The 21880-nt window shown below is 46.9% G+C and overlaps 1 protein-coding gene and 1 long non-coding RNA gene across 3 annotated transcripts in view; one reads left to right on the forward strand and one right to left on the reverse strand.

Moving 5' to 3' along the window:
• Window positions 1-21880, reverse strand: part of LOC132908103 (uncharacterized) — a 67997-nt gene that overhangs the window by 10205 nt on the left and 35912 nt on the right. The gene's annotated exons all lie outside the window — the stretch shown is intronic.
• LOC132907619 (paired box protein Pax-6-like) lies at window positions 810-21348 on the forward strand. 2 transcript variants are annotated; one of them, XM_060960869.1, is made up of 6 exons: window positions 810-3661; window positions 9172-9348; window positions 16030-16170; window positions 18730-19122; window positions 19283-19467; window positions 19796-20126. In XM_060960869.1, the coding sequence occupies exons 1-6, from the start codon at window positions 3160-3162 to the stop codon at window positions 19982-19984; spliced, it is 1587 nt and encodes a 528-aa protein (XP_060816852.1). In that variant the 5' UTR covers window positions 810-3159; the 3' UTR covers window positions 19985-20126. The 2 variants fall into 2 exon arrangements, with proteins under 2 accessions (XP_060816852.1, XP_060816851.1); XM_060960868.1 differs by having other exon boundaries at window positions 814-3661; window positions 19779-21348.

Raw genomic sequence — 21880 nt, forward strand, 5'->3', positions numbered from 1 at the left:
TATAAGCGCGTTTTCGATTGCGCCGAATCTGTGAAAGACGATCGAGCGAGGGCCGCGTTCCTCCGTAGCCTCCAAGTAGATTTAAAACTCGTTTCGAGGGAACTACACGAACATTCCCGTTTCCTGGCACAAACCCGCGTCAAAATCTGTCTGTAACATCGTACTAATCGTCTGTACAGGACTAGTATATAGAAAGTTTGACCGTAAGATATATTAGATGTTACTGCTTGTTGTCGAAGCCGTCGAATATATTTAAAATAATAAATAAATATACAGACTATATTCGCCGAGTCGCTCGTGCAGTGTATAAACCGCAAAGTAAAATTGCTAATTAATACTCGATAAATGCTCGCTAGATACTCGTCGATAACTCGGTAGATAACACTGAATTGTACTCCTTTCGGTTGCGTCTGTTTATTTACACTGGTCGAGTGGAAATCGGAAACTCAAATTCGTCTTCGTTCGACGGTTGCGCGTAGCGGCCACATCGTTTTACCCCGAGTTTATCCATTCTTACATTACATGTGTCCTAACCATCTTGATACTCCGAGGTAAACATCAACATGATTTGAATTGTTCTCCACTCGTGTGCCCCTACACGTCTAGAGAAACGTCGCGGGATTAAACGGGAATATCGCTCGTTGTTCATGGACACGCGAAACAATAGAACCAACGGTGATCTTCCGTAAAAAAAAATACCTATTCTCGTATATCATAGTGAAGCCAGGTGTTGGAAAAACATAGTGCTAGCATGTAAGAGCTCGATGACGATTGCAAGTATCGAGGCAAGGTAATCGTTGGAATCAGCGATTCCGGAGCGTAGTCGGCATCCGACATCGACATCCGATTCGGGAATTAATCGATCCCGTCTGCGAAAAGGACAAAGGGGAGAGGCTGTGGAAGGTGGAAGGCGAAAAGCGGAAGGCGAAAGGGCGCTTTCTCGGCGTGGGCGACGACGAACGTTAGGTCGAACAGATCGGTGGGCGTCCACCGGTTCGCCCAATTGGTCGATCGAGCCGGTAATGGTCGGTGGGCGTCGGGTAAGCTCAGATGCGCGGCATGGAGTGCGCACTTGGCTACCTTTAGCCGACGACGACTTGTTCCATGCATCCTCGCGCTTCTCTCCCGGCTTCCCCCTTCGGCTTACCAGCGCTTCGACTAAGCCGCACACTGTCCACCTCTCCCTGTTTCTCGTCGCCTCCTCTCTTCCTCCTCGTCGTTCGACGATCCGGGGCCTGTGTGCGCGCGATCGTAATCGTGCAAGCCCTGTGTGCTGGTGCTGCTGCTGCTGTTGCCTCGTCTTCGTGCTCGCCTCTCCTCGTTGCTCCGTGAACTCGTATTTCTCGTCCTCTTCCTTCCCGTCGACGTCCACCGCGTCGTCGTTCCTTCGTCTTCGTCCTCGTCCTCCTGTTCGTCTTCGTCAGCATTGCCGCCGTCGCCGCCGCCGCCGCCGCTGCTACCGCGGCCACCGCCGCTGCGCCGCGGCGCCTTAAATCTTGATCTCACCTCGACTCAACAGTCTGGAAGGTGGGGGTAAGGCTAGTCTGGGCGCGCTTCGAGCCACCGAACGGAAGGCAATCTGCTCGAATCCGGCGGACCGCGAGCAGGTTACCCCGTGTACTCGTGTTCCATCGTTCTCCTTCTTTCTCTACGTTCTTCCACACTGGCTTCTTGGTACGTAGCTTTCCTTCTCGCGCTCGAGTCGAAGGTTACGAAAAAGAGGTGGACCGGTCATCGTGCGAAACGACCGAAATCAAGAGGAATCGCGTGTCCGAAATTACTGTCAAGTGAATGGTCCGAGAGGTGTTTCGGGCCTCGATCCATGACGTTACCAGAGAGAAGCAGCCGGAAACGACTACTATATCTCGGACAGACATCGATCGCACCCGGAAGATGCTACCAATGAAGAGAAAAGTCTAACGAATGTATGTACTTACATAGAGGCTCGTTTTAAGGACAGAGGCGGAAGACCCCGAAGCGATAGAGCGAACGAGGTCGAAATCGAAGGACAAGTAGAAAGACTGTCGTTACCTGAAATCTGGATGTCAGCTGGATGCGAGTAGACGCCGCTGTTCCCGCGAGGCTCTAGAGGGTGGGGGTGAAGCTAGTCGTTGGCGCGCTTCGAAAGCCCGAACGGAAGGCAATCTGCTCGAATCCGGCGGAGCGCGAGCAGGTTATCCCGTGGTAGCGCGTAGCTGGTCGGTCGTTATTGGAGAAGGGAGCACGGGTCGGACAGAAGGAGAAACAGAGAAGCGTGGAACCCGAGAGAAAGAAGAGCGAGAATCGGAGCGAAAGACAGCGGTAGAGCGAGAGAGAAAGGGGGAGTAAGAGGGAGAGAAGAGAGGCGGAGGGTGGGAAGGTAGAGAAGGGCACACGTCTATAGGTAGTCACGAGCTTCGACGAAGCGCCTGCGCTCGCGAGCACTTCTCGCCGTTACCTCCTCGCATCGACTACGCTCGTCCACGTAGACGCGACAGCCGACGTGAAAGCTCGCGTTGCGATGAATCGCGTTCGCCGACGGACCGTCAGACAGGATGTCATTCAGCTTGGTTAATCGGACGCAGGAAACCACGCCGGACCCTGGCGTCGATTGCGCTCGCGCGCTTCTGCGCCAGCGCGATACACACGCCGACCGCCGCATCTTGTGACACCGTGAGTGGCTAAGCGTGCACGAGGACCGACCTCGTTGCCGTCGTTGAACGTCCGGGGCCGTACGTGCCGGAAGACTGTTGTCCTTCGTTCCGCGGTTCGCTTTTCATCCACCTATACGTAAGATCCGTTGTCGGTGTGCTATCTGCTCTGACTCGAGAACGTCGTGACACACTCGTGCCTCGGTAAGAAACTGCAACTGGTGACTCGAAACTCGTCCAAACTCGGTGTACAATCGCTACGATCTTTACGAACGTCCACCTGCGACATCTCGAATCCGTCAACGAACTTCTTTCCGCGAGAGAAGAAGAGACGAGAAGACAGGGGTGCGAGAAGAGAGATCAGGAAACGTCGGGTGCAGGAAACGGCGAGCATCCGTCGGATACGAAGGCAGGAAGAGAAACGACTCTACCATAGGGACGGTGTAGCTACAGAGGTGGAGGCAGAAGGGGAGGAAGAGGAGGAGGAGCTGGTGCCCGGTGTGGAGGGGGTGGAGGTGATCGTCTGGTGATGATGATCGGTGGCGGCGTCGCGACCCCTCCTGGTACTGCCAAGTCGGCGGCTGCGATCGACAGCGAAATGGTGCAGGTCGACGGCATTGGCAGTGGTAGTGTCAGTGGCAGTGCTAGTGGTAGTGGTAGTCCTGCGACAGGCGCGACTACTACACGTATAACCAACAGCAACAACGCTGGCGGCAATAATAACAATAACAACAATAACAACAACAACGGGGACGTTGTAAACAACAATAACAACAACAACAACAATAACAACGAAGGTCACGCGGTGGTGAACTGCGCCAGCGGCCCCGCAGCGGCGACCGACAAATTTTGCTGTCACGACGACGATGCACCCGTCAGCACCGGCGTCACGCGTCCTTGGGAACCACCCTCGCCGACCTTCTCGCAGACGAGGTCGCATCTGTTTCAGGTCCATCCACCGCACCATCATCAGCATCCAGCTGCGCATCACCATCAACAGATGACCGTGCCTCCAGTGTCTTTGATCGACGGTCAGTTTGCCTCCACATCCATCCCCTTTGTTTTTTGCCATCTCCAATACGGTTGACTCTTTCTCTTTTTGCATGAAATCCTTCGAACCACGTTACCATATACCGTTGGCAAGCACGTTACACAGTTGACACACGATATTCACCATTTGAATACCGTTTCGTCAAGACTAACAAAGTCGAAGATATTTGCGTGTGACTCGATGTCGTCACAATTGCGAAAACAATGCGCGTTTAATGAAATCGTGCGATTCAAATAGGATCGGGGGCTGTCTCGAGATAATACACGAGCACGAGAACAAAGTAATTAATTTTGTCAAAATGATAACGAGCAATTAATCGTGCATCACGTAGCCCGGTCGAGCGTCTCTTCGTTAAATTGCGCGACTCGAACACTTGAATACACCGCGTCTCGCGATATAATCGAGACACACCGGGATAATCGATGAAACGTTCGCGTTACGCTCCGGTTCGTCTCGCTCTGAAAATTTCCATGGAACGCAAACAAACCGAGACACTCCTGGGTTCGCGCGGATAGTTTTCAGCCGGACAAAACCGCGACGATTGAATTTAATTGGACAATCGTTTCTCTTTGCGACGTACCGCGTTACGATCGAACAACGCTAACAACGTCCACATTTTTTGCTCTCCCCTTCGCCTAGCACCTTCTTATTGTATTTTGTAAACTGTATCCTCGCCGCCTTTGACACGAATTCGCAAAAACCGGAGGAACCGATTGCACGTTATCGATTGCTTCTTTTCTTCTCTTCTATCGACGATCCTCGTGCTTCGTCTCTATTCATTTAAACCGTATTTAAGCCGAAACGAAGTTTCTTCGCGTAATCGTTCACCCACGGAGAAATATCATTTTCCCATGGACGCGTCGCGCGTGTCCTTTGGCTCTTCTACATCGCGAAGGGGAAAAAAGGTGGCAATCTAAATCGCGTTAAACGAGCGTAAAAACGTCGTTTCATGGTGCTCCAGGTGTCGAAATCCGGGCTCTATGGTAGGTAGGCCAACGTTTCTTAAGGGATGATACGATCTTTCCCCTGTCCACGATCGTATCTTCCTCCGAGGCCGCTCGAGCCCCTCTCGGTATCTTAAACGAGCGTTTAAACGCTCGAAAAATCGCGCACCCAAAATTACCACCAATTTTCGTCATCCACGTTCCGCTTCACACGGTTACTCGTTACACGTCAATGAGACATCTATCGGTTTGCATGGATTTTGTCGAAAGGAAACAGAATCGTAGAACAGTACAGAGATATAATAAACATCGCACGGGAAATGTCGTAGGACGTTTATCGGTGCGACAGCTAAATGATCGAATCGAAAATCATCGAGAGTTGACGCGAATTATCCGGCACAGGCGTGTTTTCTATTACCATAGCGCGAAACACGGAGAACGACGGTCGATCGGAACGACGAGGTATCAGAAATAGCATTTTCGTGGAATAAGTTAGAGCGCAATGCGTTCTATACGATACACACCGGACGAGGATGTTTACGACGAGTTGTCGCGGACGTACGACGAGCTTATTTTTACCCCGGCGAATGTTAATTGACCGATCAGAGGCAAAGAACAGGTCGGAACGTTCAACACCAATCATAACGCGTACGCGAACGCCTACGGAATCGTTGTCGCGGCGATTCACCAACCGCGAAATCGTGTTCCCGGTTCGTGGAGGATGCAAAGCACGAAACGAGAAGCATCGCGAAAGAATTTAAACGGACCGTCGACCTTTCCACGGAGCCCTAGAATCCGATGATAAGGTGGTGTGCGATCAACGAGCAACGAATGACCATCGAATAGGTGTCCGAGTTGCAGCCAACTACTGGTATATTCAGAAATCCTTTCCGTGGTTTACACTTGCCAGACGGAACGACGGTCAGCTACCAGCCATACTCGTTCAGAACCGGTTTCAATATGTTGCCAACAGTACGTCTTTTAGCGAAGAGCTGCTGTGCTCTCGTTGAACCTTCAATATCCGTTCGTGGTGATCGGTACGCTCTCGACTTCTGTGCCCTGACCGATACCGTGGCCGCTCCGGATATTCGCCGGGACTATCCGCTACATTCAACTGCCACACCCAGCAGGTATTTCGAGACGTTAGCAGGTATATCTCGCGTCGCGGGGCCCCGGTAGTTGGCAGGTATCTTCATCTGTTCGGGTGTCGGCCACTTTGTTTCCACCGATCGTGGGTTAAGTGTCTCCTCGCCGGTCACTCTCGCTCCTATCTGTCCTTTATTGTAGCGTAACGAACGATGTCCGTGGTCGTTGTCGGTTCGTGGTCGTCGAGCGTCGGACGCTAATTAGAATCTTCTAGCAGCTAAGCTAGAAGGCCGATGCGTCAGTCCCTGTTAACAGGGGGGGGGGACACGTGGATATACGAGCGCGTAAATATTGCGCGACACCGCCGCGAAACGTTTAGACTAATTAAACGAGGACAATATTTAATCGAAGTATGCGCAGCTAATTGGATTTCGTGTCCGTTCGTCGTTCGGGAACAGGCAGCGCACGATTTATTTTCCGTTACTCGTGGATAACCTAAGTATCTCGTTCCTATCCGGCTGAATTTATAGCCACACCCTGCGAGTTTCGAGACAGGTACCGGTCAGGTTCGTCCGTTGCCCGCTTTCTGCTTTCGTGGATTTTCGTGAACACCGAGCTGCGTCGCGCCAGCTCGTTGCCTTCGTGTCGTCCAAACGAAATCGTTTCACGCGTGATTCGTTCCGAAGATCGATCCAACCACTTCGAAGGAAGATATCGACGCGTCGCGTCGATTACGCGTGAACCAAGATATCCGCTGCGTTTATCGTCGCGATGATCTGCACGAGACGGTCGAGTCGGCCGATTCGTTCAAGGATCGAACGATTTTCATTCATCGATCTCGTTTCCTCCTCCAGGCACTTACCAGAAGGAATCGCGCTCCTTCATTTTTATAACGATTATCTATTGCCTCGCGCGAACGATCGGTCTTTTCCACGGGGCAATTTCGTATATACGAAAGAATATAGAGGACTCGATGGCAGAACTCGTTCAGAACCGGTTCTAGCCTCGCGTCGATGCAACGACACGACGCATTTCTTTCTGTGCATCGGCTACTTTCGTTTTCACGGCATCTTCGATAGCTTTGACACGAAACGAGCGCAGAATGCGCGTCCGTGCGATTTCCAGAACGGGCAGAACGCGTAGGTTTCGCACCGTTCGCGCTTGCCAAACGATCCCAACGGATGCATCTCATCGTCCGCAAACTGCCTCGTCCTCGCGTCTCCTTGTCTGTTGCCAGGACCAAATTACTCGCGACACGTGTACATTCCCTGACCGCGTACATATCTTCCGAAACGAACTCGCCTCGTTATTCCCCGATTCGACTTCCGACCGGCTTTCTTATGCTCGATTCAACGCCATCGAAACATCTCCGAATACTTTAAACTTGGTACGCTCGATCGACTTCCAGTCGCTCAATAATATATTCCGCTTGTATTTTCATACCTTGGATATAGCGTCCGAGAGTCACGCGTATGAATAACCTCTCTGCAATCACCCATGTATCAACTCGGAGCACGAAGAAGTTACAATTTAATTGGTTAATCGGGCGACATGGCGATAAATACAAAGAAACCGGTGTTATAACGGCGCTAGTTGCTTTGTCGAATATCGGGACGACGCAAGGTGACGAGCCGCGAAACGAGCGTAAAACGGGATAAGAAACCACGAGAATTCGCGTAAAATTCATCTGGATCGTCGATTGGCAATTCGGTCGGCGCTTAAAAGACTAATTAATTAAACGGGTGCTATGTAAACGCATACGCGCGTTCCGTCCGCTCGTAACCAGTCGAAACAAGGCGTTACAAATGAGCTGAGCAACCGGGTCGTTTTCTATCTACCTGTGGAATTTAATTTCTCGTTTGACGATCGTCTTCGCGTCCGGCTTGTCTTCGCGCGCGCACCATCACGAGCCCTTCTCGCATCTTCCTGAGCCCCGGTAGGCGCGGAAAACGGTTCTTTAATATCGTCGTTGGATCGTAAATTATCGTGGTCACCGGATCGTATGAAACGTCGTTAAGATTATCCGCCAGTAAAATCACGGTGCCTGTCCGCGCCAACTCGGCGCTAATTACAATTATTCTTCTGGCCGTGATTCCTCTTCGGAATTAATTCGAAGGGGAAAAAGATATGTACGCAGAGACGAGCACAGACGGCTGCACGAACTCGTACGAGCCGCTCGCGTGATTATTTCTCGCAATTACCGATTCACGAAGCCGTTATGAAAAGCCAGCCGGCCATCGTCGCAAAAAACCAATCGTTTCGTAAACGCGAGCTGTCGGCCGACACCCTTTCCGATCACCTTCTCTCCTCTTTGCTCTTCTCTCCTCGTTTCCTCCTCTCAGCAGCCCCCTCTGTTCTCCCTTCTTTCATCTCTCTGTGTCTCCTCCCTCTCACTCTCTCTCTCTCTTTCCTACCCTATCCTATAAGTACTCAACCTCATCCCCTCGTCGTCAACCCTACCCCTCCCTCTCTCTTCTTCGGAAAGATACGATCAGTGTTGGAAGTTTAAAGTAAGGTTCGCCCAGCGAAAAATGGATCGCTCTCAATACCGTGGCCGGTTCGATCGTAAATCGTCGCCTGTTTCTCCTGTGAGCGCGCGAGAGTGGCACGAAACGGAACGTCGCGTCGCGTCGCCGAGATTAGCCGCCTATAAAATCACCGAGGAAGTCGCGAACCACCGGTCCGGCCGTGTCCTTCGTGGAATTACGAGGGTATTCGCACCTTCGGTGATTAATCGACGTGATTTCAAACGGCAGATGCTTCTCACTCGGCCCATCTCTTTCTTTCCCTTGTCCGTGGTGCCGGCGAGAGGGCCCCCGAGAGACGAGAAGAAGATCGCATCGATGAGATCGCGTTCCGCGTCGAGTAATTTAAATTAATTCGCTCGATTACGCCGGCACGTCCTCGCGATCGCCGTTCCACGCGCTCGTTACACCTTTACTGTTAATGAAATCGTATTTATCATCGGTTTTTGCCGATCCTTCGCGAGTAAAGTAGCAGATCGACCATAAACATTCGAGCGATGCATGGAATCGATCTACTATTTTTCGATCTGTTCTCGATAGCGAGAAACTCGTTGAATGTTCGTCCATGAATTATAGAACGAAGCACGTCGAACGTTCACCGAAAGCGCGTACTCACAAGCGTATAGTTTCTGAATAGATATACTGTTTGCAAATAGTTGTCGCAAGATAGTTGCAAAAGTTTTATGTCCGCTCAGCACGATACCTGCCACTGTGTCTCACGAACGGTTGTACGTACAGTACGACAATCAGACGACGAAATGTTCGTGAACATAGTATGAAATACGATTTCTCAAATAGCTGACAATTTTTTGTCTTCGCTATTGCTCTTTGCATTGTATTCGCGTTATTGTCGCGAGTCAATCTTGTTAAGCGGCGAAGACGAAGGCGAGTCGTACCAGCGAGATTGATAATCGGTTACGTTGCTACGTTTCTAGGCGTGAGCTTACAAAACTGTACCGCGGGACCATTTGCCAGCGGCAACGGTGGTGGAACCAACCGTCAACGATTGCTCGAACTATCGCACGGATTAGGAGCTTTGAGGCACTACAACGACCTTGCTAATCATGTGCTGTCGCTGAATCAACAAGGGGCGGTCGTCACCAAACTACTGGGTAAGTTTTCCATCTTGCTACCTAAACTACATACGTATTAATAAACTAATCAAATTTCGTATAAATTATCTCATGCGTGAACAAGACGCATGAAGAAGAGAGTCTGTCGTCGACACTTGGCGTAGCTTGCAGGTTAGGATTCCTATCGACCGACAGCGTCTGTTTATAAGTTCGGTATAATTTAATAATTCGCCATTTGACGCACGAGGAAAGCTAAATGTATAAGAAATAGCTAAAAACAGGAAAAGAAGAAGCGACTATACATAAGCGTATCTCTTCTACGAGAAATTACCTTTATGCAAGGTACCTACAACTCGTTCTTTTTCGTTCTGAGAAACTTTCTGGTCAGACGATGGAGCATAATGGTGCAGTTTGCTTTCGCGTAACAGAATTCCATAGATCGCGAACCGATCCAAACAACGGAATTCCTCTCAGCCAGGTATCATCGCGAGATAAATGCCGGCGAGCGGTAACGTACACGCGTTTACCGATCCGTGACGCGGCTCCTCGCGATGAAATCCAAGAAAATGCCGAGTCAGGAGGCGACACGCGCTGGAAATCCCAGTTCGGCATAGTGTTCGCTCAGTCGAGCGAAACTGCACCAGTAACTCGCTCAAAATTACCTAGCCGCGCGTGCTCTCCGCTCAGGGCGACGGAAAAATCAGCGGAGATCGCGAGCGGCGAAGCAGCCATCGTGATCCGCGAAACGACCGGTGAAACTCGCGGCTATCTTTCGCTATTATTCCCATAGACGTGGCACCATTATTCCCTGGTAATTGCATCCGCGACTGTTCGTTAGCCTATCCGACGAATCTTGAGATGCCGATGTAATCGTGGCTAATGCCCTGTAACACGGAAGAGATCGAATCGCTGGAAATTTCTCTAATCTCTGCAAATGTTTGTAAACGTCCATCGATGAAAAAGATTAACACGTTCCGCGAAGTTAGGGATAATTGCCGCTTCCGGCGTCCGAGAAATTGGTAGCACGAGTTTGAAAGTACTTTGATCAACGCGAGCATACGAGTGCTAGTATAGTAGGTAGAAGCGATATACCTTGTAAGGTCGTAAAATAAAACATTAACTAAAGTCACCAATTGATTTAGCTCTAGCTATTCGCATTCCGAGCGCATGCTGGTATCTGCGTTGCTTTTTTGAAAACATTTTCTCTCGTCGTTAACAGATCAACGATAACTTATACGTTGAACATAAGTTAGACATTAGTTACAAGTTATAGATTGCGGATATTTGTACAAATTTGTATTTTTATAAACGCAGCTAAAGCTAAGCAGGATATCTCGCTTACGTACAAATTGTTCTAACGAATATTGCATATTCTCTATATTTTCGTATGGTATATGTATTCTCTGCATTTTTACATCTTCAAATTTCCCAAAATGTGAACGAAGAACCGATTTCGAATTGCGTACGTTATATGATCCTGAACGAGATTCTAGGTCCTTATGATCCCCCATACAAATTAATTATTCAATCGATACGTTTCAAACTGATAGCAATTGATCATCGGAAGTTGTACACTTCAAACACTGACCAGTTTGACAATCTCGCTTTATCGCTTCCATCCGCCGTAAGTGGTTTGATTTTATCAGATCATTCGTTAGAAAGATACTAGAGATAAACGAGTCCGAAGCTTAGACACGCTGAAGTAAAAATACATAACCGTTGGGTAAATTTCTTCAGCGTTTGCCAGATTCAAAATATTAATTCGCCAGCGCCGTTAATCACGACAAGCTGACGACAGTCCCGCGAGCTATTCGTTCACGGCTAGTTTTTTACGAGGATGTTCCATACTGTTTGCGCAGCAAATTCGAGCAGATTGACGTTGATGACCGCTCGTTCGCGTCCGAGGCGATAAAACAGCGTAAACTAAATTGATCGGCATCCCGAGCATTTTCCAACCACTGTCGGGGAAATAAGAAGGAGCATCGCGTATCAGTATGGGCAAATAAGGCATAACGAGCGTTACGAAGAAGCGGCGGTCTTTCGAGCTCGTTAGGCGGCTAAGATTAACTCGTAACAGCTGTTTCTTTTTCCCGTAAAACATTCGCATGACCAGTGCTCGACCGTTCTCGAATAATTTGTCAATAATTGCTCTGATCTTTACCCGTGCCGATCTTCCACGTCCCCGATTCGAGGAATCTACGCGAGGAATTTAGGAGGTATCGAACGACGTTCTTTTTACTGCACCAAGAATTTATGCATTGTTTGATAAGCTCTGTTGATTTTTGTAGATCTTGGAATGCTTGTATTTGTCCGTAGTACGAAGGTTAAGTCAACTTATGTCGTTAAATTATATATTTTTTAAAGTGCGACGATTTTAATGCCTCTTTAAGTATGGAAATGCATTTAACGAATATCTGTTAATTTTGTGGCAGATTTAAGACGAAAAAGTAAGATATATTTGCGCATTTGACATATTTCTTATATCAGAAAAATGATAAGAATGCAGTAAAAATAGCAGACGAAGCTTTTTATTGCTTATGGAGAAAACATTTTCACGAAAGAACTGTCCAAAGATGGCTTCTTAGATTTAAAGCCTGGGATTTCAACATTGAAGGCTAGTAAAGTTCGAGCATACACTCTGTGAGCGATGGTTGTCAATTAGAGGCATTTGTCATTGGTTAAGAATGGATAAACGAAAGTCATTGAACGATACGATACATGCATATCGCGTTGAAAACAACCTTCCTTTTCAAAATACAGTGATGCGAGTCACGTGAAAATACCATCAACTTATCAAACGATCTAATACAAATAACCCTCGGAAAACTTTGATTCGTTGACTAAATTGAGTACGTCGAACCTTGAAAAGAAGAACTCGTTATATCATTGAGGAAATCGAATCATCGAACAACCGATGGATAAACGATAGGTATTCTAACGATCGAAGGGAAGTCGAATCCGATAAACAGGTGTGAATCGATGGTCGAAAATCGTGATTCAAAGTCGAGCAACAGTGGCGACGACCATCGACTTCTACGTTCGGAGAAGAGGAAGAGGAACGCTGAACATTGCCGAGGGGAGCAATAAAAAAATGGAGGTGAGCCACCGAGCATCGGTGGAACGCTGGTTTCTCTCTTTCTCGACTGACTGCTACCTTGGTCCTCGTTAACTTTACGAGCGGCTCGTAAAAATACCGTTCGGCCTGCTCTCTCGACTCGCCGGTAATGTCTTCATCTCCACTGGATACGGACTCCTTAGGCCTCTCGAGGTGAATATAATGTACCATAATCGACCCGCAATTACTTAACAGCGGCAAACAATTAATCCCCTGGCTGCGCCGTAGTCGTCTGGCTGCGCAAGAACCGCCGATTCCTCTTCCAGCTTCGCAATCTTTTTCTTCGATCGAGAGCAACGGCGGTGTATTCTGCGTGCGGACACGAAACGCGTGTTGCGAACGTTCGAGACCATCGACTGGGCGTTCCAACGATGTTCACCGGTGTACCTGGTGAACGTTACGGTTTCGTTAACTCCCGTCTGACAAGCGCGGACGCGAGTTCATCCATCTTGCGAACCTTGCATCCACTTCGCATGGAATCAAGAATCAACGATTTCGCCGAGATACATATCCTCCATTCGAGAACATGTATTCGTATTATGGAGCTTATCACGCGCGTTGATATCTTTGTGCAGCGAGCGTTTCGAGAGCACGATAAATTTCACGAGAGCAACGAGAAAAGCGTTCTCAGCTAGACGGCCGATATCGTCTAATTTCTCCGATACGTCCCGGACGGTTAATTCAGCCGCAACATCCTATCGGTCCTCTTATCCACGCGTACCAAGATCGATCGTCGCCGATGGAGAAATGATCCCGGAATGCGCGAAAGGAACGTCGAGGAGACGCCTGGAACGCGCCATAGACGGCTGCATAGACGTTCGTCGGGATAACGACCGCGTGCCTCGCAAGAGAAACCTATCCCTGCATTCTGTTCCGCGATTACACCTATTTTCCATTCGTAAATCCATAATGGCCGGCTCGATCTCGTCGTGGATGGATGCTGGTAGCCATCGCAAAGCTCGAGACGAATAAGCATACCGACGATGATCCGCTTGCGTCCGCTGTCCGTTGATTCGATCCATGAAGGTACGAGTAACCACTAGGTACGATGGAACCGCGGCTTCGTGTGGTTTCTTTCATTAACCAGACCCCGCTCTCGAAAATTTCATATACACGCGCGAGCGGCCGTGCACACGGAACAAAATGAAACGGAAAGAGAGGAGGAAAAGCGAGTAACCAGATGGAAGAGAGAGACATTGGATCGGGGCAAAGAATTTGCTCGAGGCATGGATGCCTATTAGGTGGGTACATCGTTTATACCAGGCACGCAGTTCATCCGTGGGAGCGCACGCGATATCCTACAGACTTTAGCCGTCATTATTATTATTAATAATAAGACGTAACTACCGATAATTGCTCAACTCTGACTGCGCCTCCGTTTTCCATTATCCTTGCCAACATCGTGCGTTTCGACAACTCTGGCAGCGGTACGAGACGCGAGACAAGCCTTCCGATACGTCTAACATCGCGTATTCTGCGTGTAAGCAGCCTGTTCTCCGGCTCGTGTACTTTTTTCATCAATTATTTCTGCGATAAGAAGCGGTTTCGAAGCGGTTTTTCCTGTAATAGCGCGCGAGTACACGTAAGACGCGAGTTCCTTGTACATGCGAATCTTCTAGTTTTATCAAGAAGTAGAAGTTTTAGGAACAAGCGCTAAATAAAGAGCGGAGGAGTTGAAATGATAGGTCATGTCAGAAGCGAAGAGCTTCGATAGAAAGAAAAATACGGTTCTTAATAATTAAAATAAAATAATTTTGACGATTACGTCATTTATTATTTGACTGTTACGAATTTTTAGCGTTTACTACCTTTACAGTTCTAGAAAGGGGATGTTAAATTTCTTCCTTTGCACACTATACTTTCTTCTTCTTTAATCACAGTACTGTTACATTCTGCAATAACCTTAAAAGCTTTTTTCCACTTCTTTTAGAACTCTCGTCGTTTATCATTCTCAACTTCGAATACCCATAGAACCTCCATCGTTTGTACAACAAACATTCGTCCATCTATATTCTTCGAAACAGCTGCATAATAAAAACTTCAATTACGCTGTTCAACTTTATAGCTACAAGCGTATCTCCATTGATAGACAATTTTTCCAGTGCATCAGGTCGTTCAATAGAGTTCGCGGATTTTATCGACGATCGAGTTTAACGAGCAACGCACGACACTCCATCTTTGTAGTTATGTATTCGCGTAACACCTGTCTGCCTTCGGCGTACAACTTGTCAGCTGTACCGTAGCCATTGTCGCTAATGATAACGCGAAACGTTCTATAATTACTCGAGTCTGACTGCGCTTTCTCTGCTCGCATTATAGACCTGGGTTCGTCCAACTTTGGACCTCCAACTTTTCCTAAGGAGTTGTGATACGCTAGGAGAACGAAGCAGTTAAATCGATGATAATCACCGCGAATCTGTCAACGAGACGATCATGCGAACTCTGACTACGATTCTCGATGATGCACGATCTTATAATTACAATCGATAATTTGACAAAAACTGAGGGACTGGAAAAAAAACTGGTCCTTAAATTGCGAAATACATTTAGCGGAACGTTAACAAAATTATTGTTTCGGCGAAAATATTCAACACCCAATATCGCGTTAAACTGCGAAAATCCTTCAATTGGAATAAAACAGCGAAGAGAAGTGGAGAAGTTGAAATTTACTAACCGCGATTTACTAGCACTCTTAATTTCTACGTTGCGATGATTCTAAAATCTCGAATAAAATTTCCTCTCGCTTATAACTTTTCTTACCGTATCTCGCTCGTACAGCTTTCATCCTCTCCCATAAAAAAATTGTACTTATTTGCTACAAAACTTGCCACTTCAGTTGCTCAATTCGAAGCATCAGACACGTCGGAAAATGAACGCGATCGCAACGATTCGAACTTTCAGTTTTCATTAATTATGCCTAATCCGAGCGAGTTGGAAGCATTGCTCTTTCATGACGATCGACCAGAGCGGAGAAGAGAGCGGAGAGAAACGCAGAGGAGCGGCATGGCAGCAGGTTGAACACGTCTCGGCTCATATTAGATATCTCTGATTATATATTATCGCAGGCTATCGCATACCAGTATCGTTTCACGCGCTAAGCTCCTAATGACTACCTCGTGTGGATCCGCCCAGACGATACGATTGGTATCCGATGTCGAGAGCCCGTGCGAGCCAGGACTTATACACGGGATGCGCTCCAACCTTCTAAGCCTCCATCTTGTCAACTGCTACAACGTATTCCATCCAATACATCGAACAAACTACGAGCAATAATTCTTTTCCTTTCTCCGTATATGTACTCCTGTAACCAATCTACTCGTAGCGTACTACGTATGTTTAAATAGAAATTCATACAAGGTAGAAGCTCGTGTGCTTGAGGAACACTTATAAAGGTCGGCTGACAGTTTGCACTCGAGCGTTATTACGTGGAGAATGTCCGGTGTTTGCGTGATTTTCCGAAATTATGCGGGTTCAATGCTGGACACTCGCCGATACGATCGGCACGGGCATATAAACCGGCATCGCCGTTTACGACCAATTTTATCGCGAAGCACAAGTATTAGCGAAGACAACGCGTCCTTGAAGTTCGTTCTAACGTGTTCCAGGTACGTTGCGCCCGCCGGGTTTAATCGGTGGCAGCAAGCCAAAAGTTGCGACACCAGCCGTCGTTGCTAAGATCGAACAATACAAGAGGGAAAATCCGACGATCTTCGCATGGGAGATTCGAGAGAGGCTCATCTCCGAAGGTAAGCACATTTTGTCGATGCTACTTCACGCGGATAACCGTACGATAAATGAAAGAATGGCATCTGTTAAAGTGCGTTTAACCTAACCGAGCTAATGCTCGTTCATTTTGGTAAAATCAAAGCGTAGACACATAGGAATGCTTAAAAAATGCTTGTTTGAGTTATTGAAAACGAATTTATGGACAGATTGCTCGGTAAACGGATATAATAAAGTGAACGAGTATAACCGAATGCTGTTGCTGTCGCTCTATATTCTTGCTAATGGACCAGTTTGATTCATGCGTTACACAGAAATCAAACTAATCGACTCTGTATGAAGAATTCTTAATTTTAGTACCAGAATATATGATTATGACGGTAATCATTTGCATTCCAGGAAACTAAGTAGTAACTTCACCAACGCATTCAGCATGTTATTCCAGATGAAATATGTCATATACACCGTTCATTAATTCTTTATTTTGGAAATATGAGAGATATATTGATATAAACGACAAATAGTCAGGCGCCTTCCAGCTATTTCATTTTTCCTTAATTATATATTTGGAATTTTCTGACATTTTATTTACTGATCTAGTCTAATGATATCTACACGCTTAAAATAACCACGTCGTGTCTCTATACATACAACTAAATGAACTTCTGTTGACCAAAATATCAAACAGACCATTTCTAATGTGAACTTTACCAGGTTCACGTGTATATATATATATATATATATATTATCTCGTATCCAGCCTTCCATTTAACTACTTTTGATTTCATACAATTCTACAAAAAGATCTAACGGAGATGGGTTAGATAGTTGTAGGAGAGCGAATTAATTAATTAAGTAATTAACTAGATATATCAGTAGATTGTAGATATTTACGCATCTATAAAACATTTAAACATGCAAAATATCTAAAGTACATAAAGTGTTCGTTAGAACATTTAGGATTAAACGAAAGAAATTTTTATCTGAATTTCGTCTCTTACAGTTGTGTTCATAGAAAGATACATTTCCGTAGACATCAGTTCGATATTTCCGCTAATGTCTCAACGACAGAGCTAAATTCATTCATACAGAACTATTCGATTTACTCGTGATACCATTCCGTGACGCGTAACATATTTTATCGTCAAAGTGATCTGTCGAACATCGACGATGGCAAAGATTTTCGATTTCGTCGCAGAATAGCTTGTAGTAGGATTAAGAATTTTTCAGAAAACAGAATTGATCGGTTTAATTTCCGAGTTGCTAATATACAATACGATAAAGTGAACGACGAATTCTGTTCATACGTAATTGCCAGCAGTTAGATATGTAGTTAGTTAACTTCTTATTTAACAATGCGTGAGCCGCACGTTTCGTGCACAGTTGCAAATCGCTCGTAATAATAGTAGTACGTGTGTCGTAGTACGAGCGCACGTGCAATTGCGACTAGAATCAAGAAACTTTTCCACGTCCTTCTCCATCGGCATACTTTATTCTTTTGAAAACGAGCTTCGGCGTAGTCTCACCTTGTATTCTCTTCATCGCGCATGAATGTCTCATTCCTTCTTCGACTATCAATTAACTGAATTTGCGTCTCTCGTTCTTAATGCGTTGGGAACTTTCTCCTTTGAGGCGTATCGTGCGTCATCCACGAGCAATTTACATGAAAATCAAGAGCATTTCGAAACGCAGAAAGAACCGGATGCAAGGTGTTCATTATTGATTTCAAAAGAACGGAATCTTGGGAGGAAGGTGTCGAGGATGGAAACCATAATTCACATTACTTGCTACGAAATCTATTTGTAAACGTATAATTGAAGTTCATTGTAGAAGAAATTCGAACACGCCTTTAGCATGTTACGATTCTAACCTAACATCAAAGTTAAAACTGTTTATTGTACTTTACAATAATCGTATAATATAAGACCAGTGGGTCGTAAATCGATTGTTTGTTTTATGGTCTCGAGTACGCGAGACGATCTATTATTATTAGCGTGGACACCTATTATTATTGTCAAAAAGGTCAGTCGCTTATCAATAACGCATGACACACGTGTTTCATAACGCGTCAATGTCGTATATGTTATGTATATTATAGGTAAGTATACTTTACGCTTTCGAACAAGCGCAATCGACCAACGACGATCTAGGAAAATTCTCACAAGATGCGAGACAAATTCGACAAGAGAGCGCAATTTAACTTACTTTGCCTTCGGAACAATTTCAAACGTTGATTACCATCAACTACCATCGTCTTTCATCTACTAAAACTGTCCACTATCTTCCAAAGAATCGCGAACAAGGAGCGAAACGAATCCTATAAGAATACATGATTCAACTTTTATTTTATCTTTCAAACAAGCTCGGATCGTCATCGTCCGTCATCTACCAAAATTCTTCAAAATCTTACAAAGAATTGCGAACAAGAAGCGAAAGAAATCCGAATAAGATTAGACAATTTATCTTACTTTTACTTCCGGACAACGTTAAACAACCACCAAAGTTCTCTACTCTCTCTCGTAAAGAATCACAAGAATCGCAAAGTAGACAGTTGCAGAAGAAGCATGCTCGTTTAATTCCAGGCGTTTGCAGCAACGCGACAGCTCCATCCGTCAGTAGCATCAACCGAATTCTACGAAATCGCGCGGCAGAACGAGCAGCCGCGGAATTCGCGAGAGCGGCAGGCTATGGTTTATACGCCGCGGGTCCACATCCGTATTTCAACAGCGCCCATCAGCACCCAACGACCAGCCACCATTTACCCGCTGGCTGGCCAGCGCCGGGGGCAGCGGGTCATCCTTGGATGCTGCCGCCATTAGCTACTGGAATCACTGGCGCAGCTTCCGCTCTGCTTCTTCCGCCGTCCTTGAGTCCAGGAGCGGCGGCAGCGGCAGCCGCAGCCGCCTCTGCGTCGGCTGCTGGAACGGCGGATCACTCTCTTCACGCGGACGCCATCGCACGAGGGTACTTGCAAGGTGATGATTGTTTAATCTTCCATTAACCGTGTGAAGAACGATTGGGATGAAAATCAGAAAGAGAGAAAGGAAATAGAATCGTGAAACGTGTTGTCGAATGGAGGAAGATAACGCGAGACAGGGGATGGTAGTAGAAGAAGATGGTCGTTTTTCTGTGCAGACGGTGACGGAGATGAAGGAAGCCTGGACGGGTCGGAGCAACCAAAATTCCGACGAAATCGTACCACCTTCAGCCCGGAACAACTCGAGGAGCTCGAAAAAGAATTCGAGCGATCTCACTATCCTTGCGTGTCTACGCGCGAACGGCTAGCCTCTAAGACCTCTCTCTCGGAAGCTCGTGTACAGGTGAGGATCAATTCCATCTCAAAGATATCTTTGTCGGGGGGCTAGTGCGTTGGTCTCGCAGGGCTTGTTCTTGATCGTAGTTTTCTTGCCTCTCTCGTTTTTCGTTTTGATCGTAGTCCTTATTTCTCTTTCTACACTTCGTCGAGAGCTTCCAGATCCATAGAGAAGCGAAGTAACGCGATACACAGAGAATTGCGTCGGTGTCGCCCATGGAATAGGCCCTGCGACTGTCGCGTGCATAGCCTCCTGGTTTCTTCGAAGCTTAGAAATTTGATCACAAGCCATCTAACGACCTAACTCGTGACTCTTAGGTTTGGTTTTCCAACAGACGGGCAAAGTGGCGTCGTCATCAGCGAATGAACCTCTTAAAACGTTCGCCGCCACCACCACCTCCACCGCCTCCGCCGCCACCGCCGCTGCCGCAGCAGCAGCCGCCGCCGCAACCGCATTCCGCATCCGGTATGGAAGTAAGCCGTGCGTCAAGCTGCTCAATCGCCGGAATGGGAGGAGAAAGTAGCGCGTTCCGGGCCGTCGTGACCAACTCCTCGTCATCCAGAGAGGTCGCGGAACGGAACGAGAGGATCGACAGGGTCGATTCCATTACCAAACAGCCGGAAAGAAAGCCGAGCGCCTTTAGGATGATCAGTCAACTCGTCGGTGATGATTCGCCGAGTATAATCAAGTCCTCGAGTCCGACCTACGAACAGCAGAGGCACGAGACTAACGTTAGATCCGTGATGGAATCCGAGTCTGCGAACAACAAGGAATTTCAGCGGGTCGAGGTTGAAGAGGAAGACGAGGAGATCGACGTGCAAGATTCCGACCAAGATGTTGCTTCTTCGCCGACCGTTGCATGGCGGGATCATTGGACGGAACAGCAACCCTTGGAATTGACGAAACACGATCGTTGAAATCGTTCCAACTCGAAACTAGGTGGAACGATCCAAGAAATTGTGCTCGTATTAGAAACGTTTAAAGTAACGATGAGTTTTGCGTGAAATCTTTTGCCACCGAATATCGTGATGATTTAGCACATGCCTAGTGTCCAAGATCGATTATGAATCAGTGATATATGAAAAAAACGTTGCTGCGAGACAGAACGTTCAAGTGTATCGATCTAATATGTGCGTGAACAAGAAATCTCGAGATACGTTTATATCGATCGATCGTGATCGTAGTAGAATTCGTGGCGAATTCGTGACTGTAAAACTATCGCTTAATTTCATAGAATTTCATTACACAAGGACAGAAGACTGACGAGATCGTTTCGTTAAACTTCAATTCGTGTGTCTCGCTTCGACATGTCCTCGACTCTTCGTCTCGTTCGTGTCGAGTGATACGTCCCTAGTACCTATCCAACTACTTACTACGATTACGATCCATTTATTACAATTAAGATTACGATAATAAGCTACGAGGATGGTTGTGTAACGTTAAATTCCAATTACCGGCAGTGCCGTCGTGGCGTTATTGTCAACTAGAACTACCGAGGATTTAGATAGGTAATTAATTGCTTACCCGATATGTATCGGGCTGTCGGCCGGCTGCGCTATAATTGCAGCGCTGCGCTATAATTTACACCGCGGTGCAGTGGACGTTTCCCCTATCCAGATACGAGGACAGGAAAGATCCAGATACGAGGACAGGAAAGATCCAGATACGAGAACAGGAAAGATCCAGATACGAAGTCGGGAAAGATCCAAACGTCGAGGAAACAGACGCCGAAACTTATCCGGAACTAGTCCTAGCGAAATCATTATACCGCAGATAATGCATTACCTAGGCACTATGTAGAAAAAATAGATGAATCGATGGTAACACTGTAACGAACGATCTGTTAAAGACGACTTTTATTTAAATGAATTCGTTTGTAAATATCTACACGAGTCTTTGACTACGAAACAATTCGAAACATCGCAACCTTGTCCACGTTTTCAAATCCACCTTTATTCCTATTCTGGTCACACGTTCTTAGAATCCATTGCGTGATAAAAAATCAATTTTGGGTGATTTTGGTGAAAATTAGCATCCCCTTAGAGGGAAGCAAGTATGAGACACGTATAAGGGACAGAAAGGGGAGAAAGAAGGGGATGGGCGGGGGCCAGGAGAAAGGCTCATCGACGATTAACTCGAATCTACGGTTTCGTCGGGTTCGCAAATAAGGAATCTGCGTGTGAAACTGGTTTCTCGGGCGACACTTTTCGGCCACGGGTGGAATCGGTTGTTGGCGGAGAGCACGAAAACACCGGATCCGCCAACATTTCGGATATCGTGGCCCCCGTCAGCTGTTAACGCGACTACCAAATTTATAACCACGCCCGTGGTCGGGGATGTGCGCGCACGGTAGAGCCAACGATCCAAAGAACGAAAGAGAGGCGAAACATCGAACATACCCGTCGCGTCGCGACGAAAA

Source organism: Bombus pascuorum, chromosome 6 (genome assembly GCF_905332965.1).
Source record: "Bombus pascuorum chromosome 6, iyBomPasc1.1, whole genome shotgun sequence".
NCBI classification, from domain to species: Eukaryota; Metazoa; Arthropoda; class Insecta; order Hymenoptera; family Apidae; genus Bombus; species Bombus pascuorum.